Source organism: Dermacentor andersoni, chromosome 1 (genome assembly GCF_023375885.2).
Source record: "Dermacentor andersoni chromosome 1, qqDerAnde1_hic_scaffold, whole genome shotgun sequence".
In the NCBI taxonomy this organism is placed as follows: domain Eukaryota; kingdom Metazoa; phylum Arthropoda; class Arachnida; order Ixodida; family Ixodidae; genus Dermacentor; species Dermacentor andersoni.
The window spans coordinates 205,415,825-205,434,525 of NC_092814.1; the positions used below are offsets into that span (position 1 = coordinate 205,415,825).

The window sequence follows — 18,701 nt, forward strand, 5'->3', positions numbered from 1 at the left end:
GAATCACGTGTCGAAGCACTCTAGACCATTCGATAACGACCAGCCGAAGGTGCCATAGGTTTTAATTAAGGGAGTTTAACAGAGCACCAATACACAGGCCAACACACCACCGGTAGGCAGCAAGACGATGGTGAATGACACGACACCAAAAGGTAGAGCATAAGCGCTCTCAGTATTCATCATGGCGAAGGATGCCTGTACAAGCTTTTTTTTTCTTCGCTCTATAGGCACCTAGAGATAGACAACCCAAGTTTTAATTTTTTTCTCTCGTTTATTATCAGTATTCACAAGGCGCACAGATGGGTTTCAGCTGAAAACTCAGTCTGTTGACCACTTTCCACCTGTCACTGGTAAATACGTTGGTCTATAAGAAGTGGCACTCCTATAGTCGCTCGGGCTCATCCCATGTGTGGCCTCGCGCAGTTCGTTAGCGACGCACGCAAATGCAGGTCACCTTGAACCTGCCGCCGCAATAACCTGCCCGGCGCCGAATGCTGCGGCAGTGGCGGTGGCATGCGCGCTGGTTGAACGGACAGCCAAATCCCCATCGTCCTGCATAGTTGTTAGACAAACGGTCACAAGGGAATTCATTTTCACGAAAGGCAAAGGCAGGAGTAGCAGTTTTGCAAGGCACTTGAGCACTGGGGCTAAATTTTTGTTTGACTGCGTTGAACACGCATTTACCGCGTCGTACTGAGAGAAGTTTCAGTGTACTCGTCAGCTCAATGCCACATTAGGCTGCTTATTTTTTACTTTTTTTTTTGCTGATGTAGGTTAATTTTGATATCTGATGAATTTTTGGTTTCCTTTCTCATATTTGCGAACATCAAATCTTTCGCGAAGCAGTGTCGAAATTTTAGCGACTTTCTTCTAGATCAATGAAAGAGAACGCTGACGGAAATGTCACGGGGTTAAATATCGGATGTTTGACATTCGCTGCATGAAGCTGCCTATTGCCATTCACTGTATCTTGTCGCCTTGGAGACAGCTCTTCATAAGTAAAGATGCACGTGATATATGTTTAAAAATATCGCGTTTACTGCAGTTGAGGTGGCACAACTATTCCAGCTGTTCGTGGCGTGAGCACGCGAACGCGACACAGAAGCTTCACAGAAAATTAAATTTCAAGTTGTATGAGCGCGAGAGGTAGAGACACTGGACAAGAAGCAAGAAGTAAAATGATATGAGATAGCTATCAAAAACAAGAAAAGGGGAAATAGAAGTGTCTCCCAAGTGCTGGTGGAGGTCATTGACATGTAGGCTTGGGAATCTGTCAGCACTTACTGTACGTGACGCGCTTGTAATATACACGAAGAAAACGAATCGGCGTTTTCATTAGTTAGTACGGTCAGCTAAATTTAATGTGATGGCATTGCCAGAGATAGCCATGGCTGTCTGCATTGCTATTTTAGTTCCCGACGAAAGGTATCTAGCAAATTTCTCGAGTGGTACTCGCTTTACAAATTGCTAAGCGTCGCGACAATCATTTCGTTAGAATCAGTCGGGAAGAATAATGAGAATGACCGCTTGGGTTTGTCCCCATATTGGCTTTAATTAAATTCTGACGTTTTATATACCAATGATACTCAGCGTAGAGGGGGACTCCGGATTAATCTTGACCACCTGGGGTCCGTTACTGCGCCCCTCAATTTAAGCAAACGATAGCTTTTTGCGTTTGATTCTGTCGAAACCTCAGCATTCATGGAGGCCTTACGGAATCAGGGTGTAGGCGAGCCGTATGTAAAAATACTGAAAGATATCTATAGCGGCTCCACAGCCACCGTAGTCCTCCATAGAGAAAGCAACAAAATCCCAATAAAGAAAGGCGTCAGGAAGGGAGATACGATCTCTCCAATGCTATGCACAGCGTGTTTACAGGAGGTATTCAGAGACCTGGATTGGGAAGAATTGGGGATAAAAGTTAATGGAGAATACCTTAGTAACTTGCGATTCGCTGATAATATTGCCGTGCTTAGTAACTCAGGGGACCAATTGCAATGCATGCTCACTGACCTGGAGAGGCAAAGCAGAAGAGTGGGTCTAAAAATTAATCTGCAGAAAACTAAAGTAACGTTTAACAGTCTCGGGAGAGAACAGCAGTTTACGATAAGTAGCGAGGCACTGGAAGTGGTAAGGGAATACATCTACTTAGGGCAGGTAGTGACGGCGGATCCGGATCATGAGACGGAAATAATCAGAAGAATAAGAATGGGATGGGGTGCGTTTGGCCGGCATTCTCAGATCATGAACAGCAGGTTGCCATTATCCCTCAAGAGAAAAGTGTATAATAACTGTGTCTTACCAGTACTCACCTACGGGGCAGAAACTTGGAGGCTTACGAAAAGGGTTCTCCTTAAATTGAGAACGACGCAACGAGCTATGGAAAGAAGAACGATGGGTGTAACGTTAAGGGATAAGAAATGAGCAGATTGGGTGAGGGAACAAACGCGAGTTAATGACATCTTAGTTGAAATCAAGAAAAAGAAATGGGCATGGTCAGGACATGTAATGAGGAGGGAAAATAACCGATGGTCTTTAAGGGTTACGGACTGGATTCCAAGGGAAGGGAAGCGTAGCAGGGGGCGGCAGAAAGTTAGGTGGGCGGATGAGATTAGGAAGTTTGCAGGGATGACATGGCCACAATTAGTACATGACCGGGGTTGTTGGAGAAGTATGGGAGAGGCCTTTGCCCTGCAGTGGGCGTAACCAGGCTGATGATGATGATGATGATGATGATGAGATTTTTGCATTCTGCCACATCGGTATGCGGCCGTCGCGCCCAGTATTGAGCCAGCCACAGCGATCTCAGCAGTGCCATGCCCTATAGCCACTCGGCTACCATGGCGAGTCTCTATAATTGCTTTCTTGGTGCATAAACTATACTTACGAACTCTCAAGTGGGCGACTTCACTTTTGTTTTCATTGAGAGAAGCGGTGGCGAGAATGGCTGCAAGAAAAGGATGGCGTCAAGTAATGTTTTATTAGGCAAAATAAAAGCGATAAGCAGCTTCCATATCAGGATCGAGTTATAGGCTATAAGGCACAATATGAAGCAGGAGCCGTATTTTCCATGGTTTTGTTTATTTTTTTTCCTCCGATTCCAATCATTCCTTATCCTTCGTCCAACCTAGTCGCGCGAGTCAATGCAGGCAAGCAAGAAGAATAACGAATAAAAATGAGCCGCTACCCCAAGATATGGCCACTAGCACCAATTTCACAAACCTTTCGTGATACCTCTTTCTTCGCCCATTGTTTTGAGACTGTACAATAATAAGTAAGTTTTCATTAGCACCTTTAAATGTTGGTAGCATAATCCAAGGAGGCATTGGTGGTATTTAGCAAGTTTGCAGAAGGGGGCGCGTATTAACAAATGCGCTATTTAGTAGGTACCACATGGCACTAACGCTTCACGTTAGTGCCGTTCGCTATTGGACATCACTGCGACGATGGCCTCGTTTAACACTTCGATCGCTGTCATGAGTGGGGGGCGGACGAAAACTGGGCACTGGGGAAACGTCTCTTACGGAAGAGATTTGTGAATACGGGACAAGAGACTATGATCCGTATTCATAAAATAGCTCTTACGCTAGAATTGCTGGGAAGAGAAAATTCCGGTCAATCCTGACACTCGATATATTATTACTGAAGGTGACCGAACCAACAGCTAAGCGAACTTACAAAAAGAAAAGATTTCTGAATTCTGCCCCGTATTCACAAAATATATCTTGCTCTAAAACAGTCCGTAAGAGTAGGTACCAGCCAATTGTGCTATTGGACACTGCAGTAGCGACGCCACCTAGCAAATAGTAAGTAGCACTTACGGAAAGCTTTGCGAATGCGGCACCTGGGCCTAGCTGTATTCACAAAAGCGTTCTAACGCTACCACTGTCCGTATAAGACCGAATGACTGCCATTCGTTATATTGAATATATTATTGGCGAAGGCGGCCGGCCAATAACAGACAGTACTACGAGCCAAATGCTTTTTAAATTTGGCCCCTGATGCCGTATTCAAAAAACATCTTTAACATAAGTGCCGTCCGTTGTCGGCAATCGCCGCGGAGATGTCCTTGCTAGCTGTCGTGGCGATGGCTTCCTAAGTGGCAGGCATGTGGGCTTTCACTAGCGCTGCACAATGAGAAAGCGGTTTCACGAATGAGAAAAGTTGACAATCTGGGACCAAATGGCCCACATGGTCCGGGGGCCGAATTCACAAAGCTTTTTTTCTTAAGTGCTCTTTGCCATCGGCAGGCCACCTGTACTAACAATACTAACATAGTTGGCGCAATTTGCGGATGGCGGCGGGGGATGACTCAGTCGCTGGCTCGCGCTCTGATTGGTCCGCAGCGAGAGATTTCGGCGGCTGCGGCGGCAGGAATCGGTCTGGAACCAATCAGCGTGGCGAGAGCCTTGCCGGCGCAATTCGTCAACGCCGAATTCAATTCCATACCGCTCGAGACGTCGAATGTTCCAGTGTGAAATAACCTAGAGAGCGCCAACATTCCCTAAGGCGCGTGTATGGCTGAAGGCTAATAGCAAACGTTTGACGCTGGTTCCTCGATCACGATGAAAGTAGTGGCATTCCGCGCTTGGTAGAAGCCCCAGAATGCTGACGGCGTCGATACCGCGTAAAAGAAAAATGAAATACAGATAAAACAATAATGACATGACAAGCGTTGCCGCTGTGGTATTTCTTTTACATTACGAATGTTTTTAGCTGGGCTAGCCGGCTCATGCTTTCCGAGCATTCAGCACACTTATTTTGACAACATGAAAGGAAGACGCCACATTGCTGTTTTCAATCTTATTTGTTTTCTTTTGTTTGTTTGTTTTTCTTGTGTTCTTTTTTTCGCTGTATCGACGTTGCCTGCAGTATGAATCGCATTGACTGGATGACAGTGTTAAAAAGCCCAGTCATGCACTCAACCTTGTTGGCGAGTGGAAGCAATAAGTGCTATTGGGCGTCTTCATCTATCGTGATAAAAATGTTTTTTTTCCTAGTTAATACGTTCTCATAGTAGGATACATGACGATGCTTGCAGAGATGCACTCTATGTCAAACCCTACGCTTTCTCTTCACCCCCTGCAGTCCCCGCAAAACATTTTCCACTTCTCTCTGAACTTATCACAAATATACATTGCAACCCACAACAAGCTTGTTTAGAGTAAAGACCACGCCTGCACGACGATGCCGGAGTCGGTACTTTCAAGTTCAGTGAATTTATCGCCGACTCGCATGGCTCCTATGGTAGAAATTACAGCTACGAAAGCTATTAAAGAAGAAGTAACGCGCTATAATCTGAGGCGTAAGAAAAGGCTTTGTGTTTTTTGTTATAAAACTGAAATGCCTTAAGTCTCTTATTAATTTATTTCCGATGGAAGCTGTGGATTAAAATTCATGCCCTTACCAGACACCAGCGTGAAGATTAGAGCGATCGCAAGCACCTTCATATCGCCTCGTTGGGAAATAGGGCTACCTGCAAAAATAGTTTAAGAAATTAAATAAATAATTAACTATATCAATGAATAAATAAATAAACGAATAAATAAATAAACGCTATTATGAGGCAGATGAGTACTATGCGTGGGCATGTAATAATGAGGTTACACCAGTTTTTTAAACAACGTATAAAAATAAAGACTACCATGTCTAGACGAGCTTGAAACCGTGACAGTCTACACCAAGTTATGCGACGCAGCAGCGAAATGCTTAGCGCTATATACAGGTTTTCTTTTTTTTTTTAGCGTCGAAAAATAGAAATTATGGTAACGTTATGTTTGCCATTCGAGTGTTCGTATCGGCAGCCTCTAGATATGGAGCAATTCCCGCAATTACGTGCGTAATTAGCGAAGTTACGCTAATTAACTTTCTAATTATCAACAATAGGTGGCTACAGCAAATGAGTACTTCGGAGCCCGTCCTCGACACTACCTATCCCAACGGTCAAATTTCGAATAGCAGTGTTCGCGTGGAAGCTACGTGAACAATTGGTTCCCCTTGGAAGGCCATAGACTGCCCAGGAGAGTGAAGTCCGGAGATAGTTACAGAGCAGAATAGTCTGCATACACAGTACATTGCCAGCTAATCAGTAATGAGATGGCAGTCACTGCATAACAACGGTGTGCGGCATTCCCCACACGTTGGTGTACAGGCCGCTGATGTCGTTGATATGGTGGTCATTGGCACGCAGCGACTTTAGGGATAACAGGGCAGTACGTGGATCCGTAAAAATGACCCAGGAGTTCACCGGTGGTTTTCAGATGTAATTGAGAGCTCCAAGCTGCTACCAATTCTACAAACGCAGGAGTTGAACGCGTTCGTGTACGATACGTTGCCGAAGTCCCTGAACATCCTTTGTTGGGGCATATCTTTTAGAAATGATCAACCTGCTAGCACCTCACTATCAGAGCTCTTCTGCACCTTTTCTGCCTCCTTAAACTTTCTCTGTCTGGTCTATCACTAAGACTGCAAAGCATGAAAACCAAAACAGGAACCCTCATGTCAGCATTAAAATATCTTACGCTGCAACACATATGTCATGCTGCTACGAACGCTGACATCGCACTCACATCGACGGCTCTGTGACAACTGATTAATCTGACATAGCTGCATTAATTTATTCAAGAGGTGCCACTACCTCCGAGAAGCTGAGCCACGCGACTTGAAGCAATGCCAAGGAATATGCATGCGCTGCATGAAAAGATTAGGCACTATGGGAACAGGACATTCATCCTGAGCGTATGTTTAACATTATTTGGCAAGAAGAGGAAAAAGAAATTACCACTCTGGAGCAAGCGTCGCCTACGGTCGACCTGTAACTTCATTACTTTTTGACCACTGCCTGTACCACCTCCTCTGCGTTCATGCGAATGGACGACTACAATTATGTGCGCAGCGCAGGCATATTAGACCCGGTGTTCACACTTAGATGTATACGTCAAGGAACACCAATGTCATTCTGGAAATTCATTGCAGTTGTATCCGCCTTACAATTTCACTTGCTATAACTCATACATTGCGATTTGTGCCGCAAAGTAATTAATTAAGAAGGTAAGTAGAGAGTTTGCATTAGTTATTTGTATATGTGCTTCGATTTGTCGAGCAAGTAATGTACGTCTCTCTGAATACTCGAGCTCAAGGACTTGAATTGTGTTATGCGCAATAGGAGATTTTAAAAGTTACATAAAACTTAATGTGATCACGCCATATATTGCGGAAAACGCAATATACATCGCAGAGCACCGCAGTATACACTGCATTGGCACTTTGCGCAGCACTCACAAAACCGCGGAATCTATCCTGACACAAGAGAGTTTTAGAATAGGGGCCCCAAACGCTTGCGACCCCAAAGAAGCAGCGTCGAAGCCACTTAGCATGTGCGAGACGTGAACTGCGTTTGGGTTTGGCGTCGGGCACGCTATTTCACTGATTTAGCGGGAGCCCCAAAAGTTGTGCCAAAAGATTTGCGCAAATCAACATGGCGGCACCCATCGGAGCGACGGCTCTAACCTAGCACCAAACAGCGTTCGATTCGCGGTAACGCGTGAAGTTCGCAAGCTAGGGGAAGTGACTGCGGTTATCGCTTTCTCTCAACTAGCGTGTGTTATGAAGATTGATTCATTAGATGTCGCTGATTCCGAATTCAATTGTGGATTTTATGGTTCGTAGGCTTAACGCGGCTTGGCTTGACTGGTGAAGGCAAGTAAAGTTGAAGGTCAACTAATTGTTTGCTGCATGCTCACAGAATAGCCTCTAAATCGTAATTAAACGCGAAAACACGAAAATCGAAATTACAATTCTGATTATAAAATGGTATATTTCATTTCATTATATCTAATAGCTTTTCTTTGACGCCGTAGTGGCGCTGTCAGCGCAAGACGCTATCCGCGAACGAAAAGCCCTATTCTAACACTCTTCACTCCTGCGTGCCCCAACGCTAACACCCGCAAAGCTCTTTGGGGCCTCGAACTATTCGGGCCCCAAACTATTGGGGCCCCAAACTAATGGGGCCTCTATTTTAAAACGCTCTACACAAACCGCCGGCATTGACTCCGTGAATCATGTAACCGGACCATGGCCAGTGCGACGCTGGTATAAGAGCTGGCCCTCGCAGATGCAGGCCGCAAGCTTCCAGTATAGCAGTACGTGAAAAAAAAAAAGGAATTTGAAGGCTCCATACAAATTTAACTTTCTTCATCCATGCAACACTTTAGGAACTTCATTAAAACTTCTTCGTGGGCGAGTTGGTGCATACTTGACATAAAAATTGTAACAGCGCAAACACATGCAACCACAAAGTGTCGCGCTTGTGTCTCGTCCTTGGTACTTTGTGGTTGCATGTGTTTGCGCTGTTACAATTTTTATGTCAAACACTTTAAGACTTTGCAGAGCGCACACTTGAACAACCTCGCAACCTTGAACAGCCAAAATATTTTGTTTGATACCTAGACTGGGTTTACTCTTTATTCGCGACAGACTCGAGAGGGCTGGGGTATCGTGCGCGTCTCTACATGTCCCAACAGCCCAATAGTTGAAACAAAAAGGGGCGCAACAATTGAGTGTGTTGTCGCGCGCGCATTATGGCGTGCCGTCCATACGGGGTTCCGTAGCCAGGGTGTATACGGGACTGCGATTCGCGCGTACGCTTCCCGCGTGGCCATTTCTCGGCTCTTCTGATAGTGGCGGACCCGTTTAGCCTGTGGCTCAATCGTTGCGAAGCTGTGGCAGGTGACTGTCGCCATCGTGCAATATGGCCAACATAGGGGCGGCTGAGGCGAGAGATGCTCGCCTTCCTTTCGGATGAGCTCTTCTTACAGGCACTACGCGAGTTTCTTCGTCACTGACCGTGCACCTATGTTTTGGGTCCAGAAAGGACGAGTTCATCTGCCCTTTCACCCAGAGTGGGCATAAACGCCGCTCCCCAACCTTCTTCCAGTATTCTTTTCACTGTCGGTTGCTCTGTGCTTTAATGTAATTGCTGCTCGTACCTCTACAGTGCCTGTTTACTATTTTGTGCATACGTATTATCTGTGCAAGAAGTCATGCATCTACGTTCATTATCGTTATTTTCTTCACATATTGTAAATACACTTTTTGTAAACAGATATTCAAACAGTGGTTCGTGTCTTCTCCTTCTGTCCTTCATCATGCAGTTTGCATTAAAGATTATGAATGACAAAAACTTACGAAAGTAGAAATTGACCAAAAGTCGAAAACGCTACTTACTGTCTTGAGCCAACACCTCGAATATAGGTCGGTTGAATGTTAGTGTTCGCGGGCCTTTATATATACGAACGGTCGCATCTCGGAGCAGCAAGGAAGCGAAATAGGATACGTCTCAGCAGATGGGTTTCCCTTCTGGACGCCGCTGTAATGCAGGAGAATATTTCGTACAGTAAGTGCAAGAGACACGCCTAAGAAGCACCGTGTTTGTTCACTGCTCGTTGAGTGACAGATACCGTAATCTGCAATGCGTATGTTGGTCAACCCTCGGAGAATACAGCGATGACAGGAAAAAAGAAAAAGAAAGAAAAGTTAGAAGTGGCTGTCTGGATGTTTCGCCTTTTCTGTCTGTCGGGCATGACAGAGTGAAGGGCGCTCAGACAGTCATCGTTCCAGAGTGCTTATCGGGCGAGGATGTCAAGCTTTGGCAGAAAAAAAAAACCCTAAAAAATACAGCCCGGGCGAGGATGTCAAGCTTTGCCAGACAAAAAAAAAGAAACCGTCAAAAATACAGCCCTGAATGCATGCAGCACGAAGCTTACCAGCATTACGGCCAGGCGTCAAGTATTTTTCTTCGGAATTTCTATTAAAGTTTCTGCTATGACTAAGCCCTAAACGTGTCCTTGTAACAAGTCAGGTTGCAGTGGTCTGTATGCCGTCACCAGCGACGTCATCACGTGGCACATGGAAGCATAGAGTTTCATACAATAATTACTAAAACGAACTCTGGCACTAGTGCCTACGGGAGCTGCAATGGGGGTGGTTCAGCCATCATGGGAATTATGGGAAGTACAGGGATTTGCCAAACTTCGTCCTTCTGGCTTTGAACGGCTTCGTGACTTCGTAAACTCGTGATTTTGAACAATGTGCTGAGTAATAAATAATTATGTAAACGTCATGAAAATTGTTCGATGGCAGTATTCGAGTACAGGACCTCTAGCACAGAAGCCCGACATTGAAACCATTACGCCACTAACGTATGCCTGGACAGGTGACATAGAATGCCCTATATGAATTTATTGCGGGCAAGCCAGTGCCTTGAGACGCTTGGCGCGTTTTGATATGGTCACCTCGACAAGCTGAATAGCTGCACATTGTAGCGATTGTGCGTGTTCGCAGCATCTTCTGCACTTGGAAAAAACTATATAATGCTCTGAAATTTACGACAACGATGCCCATTTGAAGCCCAATAAGCTAAGCCACAAGAATGTCTGAATCCACAAGCACGAAGAGCAGACAAATCCATGTACTTCCCATGACTCCCATGGCGCTTGAACGATTGCAGCGCCAGAGCTCCCTCTAAGTATTGTAGGAAACTGTATGTATGGAAGCAGGTCGTTGAGGATGAGCAAGCCTTCGCTCGGGTAATATGCATGCGCGGAATGTGTACAAGTTGGGGCGTGGGACTAAAGGGATGGAATCTCAATTGACATGCATCGCACTTCCCCGTTCTCAGAAATTAGGTTCTCAGCGAAAAGCGCCAGAACGCTCCAGCCGGTAAAAACGAAGAATACCGTAAGTCGGTTACGCAATTTTTCTATTTAGTTTTTTTTATGTAGCCCAAAACGTTTTCATTTTCACCGGTTGGTCAGTATCTCACCGGATATATTTTAAGATATATGTATTTCCGTACGCTTTATTATCACTGCATGTTGACCGACAAAGTAACCAAAGTGAGTGCACCCCTATAATGGCGTAATAAAACAAGATATCATGACTGAAGATATCTACGTATAATGTATCATAGGCATATCGAAAGGACCCAGATCTCTTACTGGACCAGCGCAGAATTTTTCTCACTTTCTTGATTTTTTTTATATTTCTTATATTTGACTTGTCCCATTCTTTGGCCAGTGGTATGTGCCGCTGGATATGTGCCGATTCTCGATCAGTGGGTGTAGACACCACCGTGGCACAAGGAGTACAGAAGTCTCAAATATATTCGTACATGTACCGCACTTCCCTCTGAGATTCTGCGTTCATTCCTCGACGAAGATCAAACATGCCCTTCGTCCTCGTGACATGGCTACATCGACATCCGGCATTATTTATCCACAAGAACTGCTGTTTGAATTTTGGCATACTGTGTACAACGTATAGCTCGGAAAAGTAAACATTGTACGACATTAAAATTCTGACATCTGGCGTTGCATAAATGTAAACATTGCCAGCATATGCCATGAGATTACATCTGATCTTGGGCGAAAATAAAAGGCCTTGAGAACATCACGTTCAATTTTATAGTATTTCATAAAGCGCTTCACTGAGGCTTTGCTACGATCCCATAGATTACACGTGCGCTGCATATGCATAATTTTGTGTACAAAATTTGGGAGTCCACAATGCAATTATGGTCATGTGGGTGAGAATCTTGACGTTACTTCTATTTATTTATTTATTTATTTATTTATTTATTTATTTATTTATTTATTCTGTGGGAGACGGGGCGCTTCCGCCAAGTTATGTCCCAATGGCCGATGATGTAATAAATGAAGCTAGATAGAGGTTGTGGTAGTCGCACGTCTGGAGGGCATAGCATTAATTACTAACCCTGCAGTTGTTCTATATGAACTGTAATATCGGTCATCATTATCATACACTCGGCGTGCCACTACCTTCAATAGGGCGCATATTAGAGTAATCAAGGGACACAAAACGAAACGATTTTTAAGACTAGACTGACCGGTTTAAGCAAAACTTGCGAAACACCAAAAAGACCATCAAGAATGTGAACTTTTGTAGACCTTTTCTTCGGGCAAGGAGGAAATTGCGCGCGCCAAGTCTTTCCTCCTTTCTGGTTTGTGCGAGCCGGCACGGCGCTGCTTGAATGTGCTGTCGTCGCGTGTAGCCAAATGATTTGGAGATGTTTAGCTCGTTCTGCGTGAGATTTACGTGATGTCAGTTCATACAAATTCATTGAAAAACCACTGTGCAGCCTTTTGTTGCAGCGGTTAACTACAGTATATGCGGTAATATCTATTGGTTGCACAAACATGCGACGTGCATCATCAGCCGCGGTGTGTTTGTGTGTTGTAAGCTATTTTGGCTGTATCAGTTTTTCCCTTGAAGAAGAAAGCCAGCGTCTGCGAATTGCCAGCGTGAATCGGGAAATCATCTCACCATCTGATCGCTTGGCGTGGGAACTAAAGAATAAGAGCGCTCATGTAAGACCAACCTAATGCAACCCCGAAACACCTGACCGCCAATAGTTATAAAACATTTGCGGCAGCCACATGCTTCGCTCTGGCGCATTTGAAGCCTAGTAGGCTCGAAATCACTATACTACGTCACCGTTAGTCTCTTGTATGAGGCCGATGGCGTTCGTCAACGCAGCGATCACTGCAGTTGGTAAATCAGCATGATACATACAAGTTTTGTGCTTCGGTATTGCCTTTTTTTGCCCTGTAAAGCAGTAATATCTAAAGGAGATAACATAAAAAGAATCCGGTGGCTATTTATGAGAACATAATTTCCGCAAAGCGGATGAGTGCGTTGTACTCAGCCCGACGGTACTAACAAGACCACGCACCCCCCTCCCCCCCCCCCAAAAAAAAAAAAACTGCTTTCGTTTTCTTTTTTCGCGAAAAAACAAAGAATAGGAATATAAATAAAAAAGTGAGCGCCACCATAAGACCCCGCATGCTATTATGACTAAACAAAATTATTTTATTCGTTTTATGTATACCTCGTCCAACAAAAGAGGTAGTCGTGCAGTGTATCTACAGACAGTAATTTGAAAGCTTCTCAAAGTAAACCGTACAATTTATTCCGTAGCAGAACAGTGCCCAGGCTGTAAGGATCGTACTATGATTCGTAATTACTCCTTGCTGCTAAACAGCAGCTTAAAACTATAATGAGAATGCGGCATAATGTCACATATTGGTGAAACGAATTTCCGGATGTGCACAACTGATCTCCGAGGCTGATAGTAAGCTCAAACACGCGTGCGCACATCGCACTGGGTGCTCCGTCAGCCTCAACGCCACAGAAATTGGGATCATGCTGACTTATATCGCTTCAGTACCTTTCAAAGAACCGTTTTTTAGGTCGAAAACACCCCGTCATACTAAATAGACTGTGCGAGCGCAAGAACAACTGCCACAATCTGCCGCCAAATGTACACATGGCATACAACATGGAACGCTGGCCCAAGCCAGCATGCCGACTGCCCATAGATGGCGCTACTGCCTACGCTATATGGCGGCGTCCATGAAAAAAAGGCCTATAGAGGCTGTGTCACCGGTAACCACAGTGACAACAAGAACTGTGGTGTAGGCCGTTCTCTTTATTAAGGCGAAGCTCTTAGGCGCCCGTCCCTGCCTTGAGCACCTGTGCGCCTCTTCCACCCTTGACGTAACCGAGTGAATGAGCACAGCGAACGAGGAGCGCAGCGGCGGATGAAAGACGGCGCGAGGAGGAAAGCGGAGAGGGAGAGTGCAGTGGAAGCACGAGGAGGACAGTGGAGGAAGACACCTTGAAGCAGCACAAGATGGCGCTCACGTACGTGCATCTGTGACAGCGGCAGCACCGACCGTGTGGGGGGAAGATAAAAAAGAACCAGAAAGTTCGCCTTCGCGCATAGCGTTCGCCGCAAGCGTTTCCCGGTAAAGATTACGGTTACATAAGCAGCAGTTGCCGGGAAGCGGCAACTGAGTGGCAGGTTTCCATACAGTGCTGCACGTCGCTGCTCTGCCAGTCGGTGTGGTGGTCGGTGCGATGCCTCAATATATCGTGAAATGCAAAGACGTATACCGCTGCGCTCAAATTTCGCATTAGGGAGAATCGTAATCGTCGGTGACTTTTTTTCTTTTTTTAACAAAGTTTTAGCGGTTGCTATAAGGTCGCAATCGAAACTATGTACGGCAACAACGTAATCCATGTCATCCCTTTGTTATCGTGGCAGAAGAAGCGAAGAAGTGAGACACCACATCAAGAGTCCTCACCCACGACTCGATTGCGTGTCTCCGACAAGTCAGCCGTTGGTTAAGCGTACTTAAAGGGCACCTAAACCACCTCCGATATTTTTTAAACATTTCACGTAAACACGCACATCTAGTTCCGAATGCCGTCACGATCAACTATGCCAAACGCTTCAGCGCTACGTGCCCCGGGCGTGCCACAAAATAAAAAAAAAAAAACAATCCCGTGCCCCCCTCCGGTCCTTTCCGGTATCCCCAGCGCTGGTTGTGACGTCACCAGGGTGCATCTGATGGTGTCACCAGGAGCAGACGCTATCGACTAGTTGATCAAGAACCCACGACTTCCAATTAGTCTCCTAGCAGGCATGCGCGCTCCTTGCTCTTGTGGTGGTGGTGGTGGTGGTGGTGGTGGTGGTGGTGGTGGTGGTGAATTGTAGCAACAGGCGGGTTTAGCCTGGCGATCAAGGCCGGCAATTGCTCCGCCCGAGCGTCTCGCACAATACCGCTGAATGGTTTCACCATATGTCCATCAAACCAGTCTCTCTTAAGAATTCGATGAGGAGACGTGAAGCTTCTTTGCGGGCTATAACTGATCCCTCGGGAAATATAAGGTGTTGCAGGCGCGCATACGGAAGGTCCTTGTTTTGCAGATTTTTCAGGAGAGTGTCTCTTTCATCTTGGAATTGCTGGCAGGACCACAAAAAGTGCTCAGTGTCTCCTGTCTCCTCTCCTCGTGGTGTCGCTCACTTGCGCGCTTGCACTTGCGAATCGGTAACTACGGCCCGCAACGCAACTGCCAAATCGCTCGCGTTTGAACACAGTCGTGCTTAGCGGTCTGATTAGCTGCACGAACAGAGCCCGACAGCATTTTGCGATGGCTAGAAGGCATCCCTGTGCAGTGCTTGGTTGCAAAAGCGCCGACTAGAAAAACGAAGCGACACCGGCCTGCCTCATCATTACGCACTGCGCAATGCCTGGCTTGAGTGCATTGGCGTTCCGGCAGAATCAAAGCGCGACGGTGATTTACGTGTTTGTGGGCGCCACGTCGGTGCCGCACGCGCACTCGCATTGACGATGCCATTAGCGCGGAACGGGCTAATAGCCAGCTGCCGAAAACAGCAGAACCTGCCAACCCATATCGTCGCCACGATCTGGGGAAGGCGGCGACGGCGGCTATTCCTCTCTGGCGGAGGTGCTTTGGCACGGCGTGTCACTGTACGGATCCATTATATGGGCGAGCCTTTCTACACGTGCGCGCAACACAGGGTCCATAGCGGCACGCTTCGCAGGGGGAGCACAGGCCGGCACGGCAGTAACAGCGGGTATACCCGAGAAGCGCGAAGTCGCGGTAAGCGGAAATAGACAGTGTTTTGAAAAAGCGCGTTGTCGATGAGGTATGTCACGTGACATTTGGAGGAGCACTGGGCGAGGAGGAGACAAGCAGACGAACGTAGAGAAGCGAAAGAGCGAAGCGAGCGAGGGCCGCGTTTCGATCATCAAACGCGTGTAACTCCGCGATTACGGCACCATTTCGAAAAAGTTTTGCGGCTACGTGCTCGTTGCAAACTCATGCAGAACTACACCACAACTAAGTTTCGACCTCTGGGTGGTATAGGGATCATTTAAGTTTAATATTTAACTATGTGTACATAACTAAACGAAAATTCGAGATAGCGAACTGATAACAACGCGAACGCGATCCATCTGCGCATTATGCCCATAACGTTTCAAACCGCTTGAACCATCACATACTGCCAATCTGCAAATATTTCAGGTCCAATTGGCTTGTGTAGATCGCAGTGAGCGTGATTATAATGATTTGTGTAAGACGCATATCTGCGTTTAAACGTGCCCCTGTTTAATACGGCGTGTTTCAGAAAAATGCTTTAGAAAGTACTTAAAAAACATGAAAAATCCGCTGATTTAACGATTTCCTGGGATTGCCGTTACCACAGAGACATACATTTTAATATTACTCGTTGTAGTGACAGGATAAGTAATTGTGAAAATCGGACTTTTTAGCTAGCCTTGAAACCAAAACAGTCAAACGAATGGGCCTAACGCAAGACCAAGACCAGAAGGCGGTCACCCGATGAGTTTATAACCGGTTCCGGATATACAAAAAACCTGGAGGTACTAATTGCTGCAGCCCAACGAATGCCGGCCACTTTCGTAAGGAAAGCCGAAGTTGAACATCCGAAGTGCGCAAATGTCACGCCCTTAGCAGACGCCCATGAACGGCGTGGCTGTTCGTGCCTCACCGCTGGGAGAGCACCAAGCGAGCGAGATCACAACTATAGACGAGGACGCTCACTCCGTCCTCTCCAAGTGATGAGGCGTAATAATAAACGTATCGGCAGCCAGAGCAATTGCAGCCATGATAATTGGGTCAGAGCAAATTAATGCTTGCTATACCAGTGATGTGTTCCAAGGACACATATTGATCGAAAAAAGTATCGCTGTAGAAGCGAAAACTAATGACCAGCACCTGCGCTACAAAACGTTTTACTCCATAGGCTGCAAACAATATGCGAGTTAAAAATAGAGTATATATATATATATATATATATATATATATAAATAATGCAGATGTCCCGCGCAGATTATATGCATGCGGAGCGACGCTGCAGTCAAGTGGCGTTATTTCCTATACAACTAAACATTATGCGTGCAAATGTGCTCACTTTCATCGTATGCGACGTGCAACGTCATGCAGTCTTTACGTTTATCCACCCTAAAGGTGACTACTTTAGTATGAAGCCATTCCTGTGTCTATGCACTACGCTGCTCACAAGCTATGCCTAAATGAAAATACTGAATCAAGCGGATGCATAGTGCGAGTCGTGTACGCAGCGATGTCACGAGGACGAAGGCGATCAGTGAAGGCAGGTGTATGCAAAGGGAAGTACGGCACATATCCTGCTATTGTTAAGGATTCTGTGTCTCTTGTACCACAGTGACACAAACCCGTTCTGCAGGATTGGCCAAGAACGGGCACACTCGTTGGCACTTGCCTAATATCTAAATCGGAAAAAATAAAGTAAATCACATAAACCATAGGATATATGCTATTCCAGGTCGGTGTGCTTCAGAGATACCTATGAGCCGGTGATATATGTCCTGGCTTTATGCAGAAATTTATTATTCTTTAATTACACTGAACCGGGGGTTCATTCACTCGCACTCCGATGTCGGTCAGCGTGCAGGGGTATACCACGTGTCCCACGTAACTTAAACGACAATGTAAAAATTTGCAAGTGCCACGTAGCTGGACAGAACCAAATTAACGTTGGCCGTTGTTGAATGAAGTCCGACAACTTTTCGTATATTGCCTAATTACACAATAGGTATCAATAATTAATAACGTTCATTAAATATTATATTCAGAGCAAAAGGGCCAATGAGAAAATTGGCGACAATTCTGAAAAATTCCCGATGGAGCTTTCTATTGCTCAACACGTGCGGCATAAAAGTTTTTTCCAAGCCTGAATGAAAGCCCGCGAAACTGTAATAACTCTTGCGGAACTATCCGCGCGACATTTTTCGCGGGCTTCTTTCAGGCTTGGAAAAGAAATGTTTATGCAGCACTTATTGAGCAACAGAAAGCTAAATCGCGAATTTACCTTCCTTACTATTACTATCTTGTAACAGAAACACCTGAGAACAGTACACTCTTTATGACGTCCTTGAGAGATAATTTGGCAGGTTAACCCGCCGTGGTTGCTCAGTGGCTATGGTGTTGGGCTGCTGAGCACGAGGTCGCGGGATCGAATCTCAGCCACGGCGGCCGCATTTCGATGGGGGCGAAAACACCCGTGTACTTAGATTTAAGTGCACGTTAAAGAACCCTAGGTGGTCGAAATTACCGGAGTCCTCCACTACGGTGTGCCTCATAATCAGAAAGTGGTTCTGGCACGTAAAACCCCACAATTTAATTTTTTTTTTTTAAATCTGGCAGGTACTGGCGGTTAAACCGCGCTCGAAGACTGCAATTATTTTCGCACCCCGTTTCACCCACGGCTTCGTGTTCCACGCGAGGGGCTCTCCACGTATACGTAGAAAGAAGCGCTATCGCATTTCTACTGAGGCCGCGACTGCTCATGTTTTGGAAACTGGCCCGGATCGCAAAGAGCGTCTGGTTGCCCACATCTTTTTTGGCAATCTCCCTGTGCATAGTGAGCTAGCCCCATGTGTCTCAAGAGGGTACGACCTTTCAGAAGACGAATATGTGGGTGCTGGAGGGCGAGGTTAGATTTGCTTGGAACGCGATCTCTGACATACGTCAGTGGCACCAGTTATCGCGTACACGCGGAAGAAAGATGCAAGGAGCCGCGAACTGGGGCTTTCTTTTCTATCGGCTGCAGGAAAATCTTAGTGCCCTGTTTCAAGCCGTAAATTTAAAACAATAAGCCCATTACATCTCCCCTACAAAAAGAAAGAAAAGCAGGGAAAGAAAACAAGAAAAGAAATGGGGAACACTCGAGAAAAATCGGGAAGGTTTTCCGGTGTCGGTCGGTAACTCTTTGCCCGACATCTAATGCGCATTGTACCTGCCAGGTT

General features: G+C 45.9%; 1 protein-coding gene across 1 annotated transcript; it reads right to left on the reverse strand.

Moving 5' to 3' along the window:
• Window positions 1-257: 257 nt before the first annotated feature.
• LOC140215282 (defensin-like) lies at window positions 258-10,238 on the reverse strand. Its single transcript, XM_072285919.1, has 4 exons — window positions 9,226-10,238; window positions 5,408-5,476; window positions 2,888-2,947; window positions 258-552 (listed from the first exon to the last, which is right to left on the reverse strand). The coding sequence occupies exons 2-4, from the start codon at window positions 5,448-5,450 to the stop codon at window positions 428-430; spliced, it is 228 nt and encodes a 75-aa protein (XP_072142020.1). The 5' UTR covers window positions 5,451-5,476; window positions 9,226-10,238; the 3' UTR covers window positions 258-427.
• Between the last annotated feature and the right edge of the window lie 8,463 nt (window positions 10,239-18,701).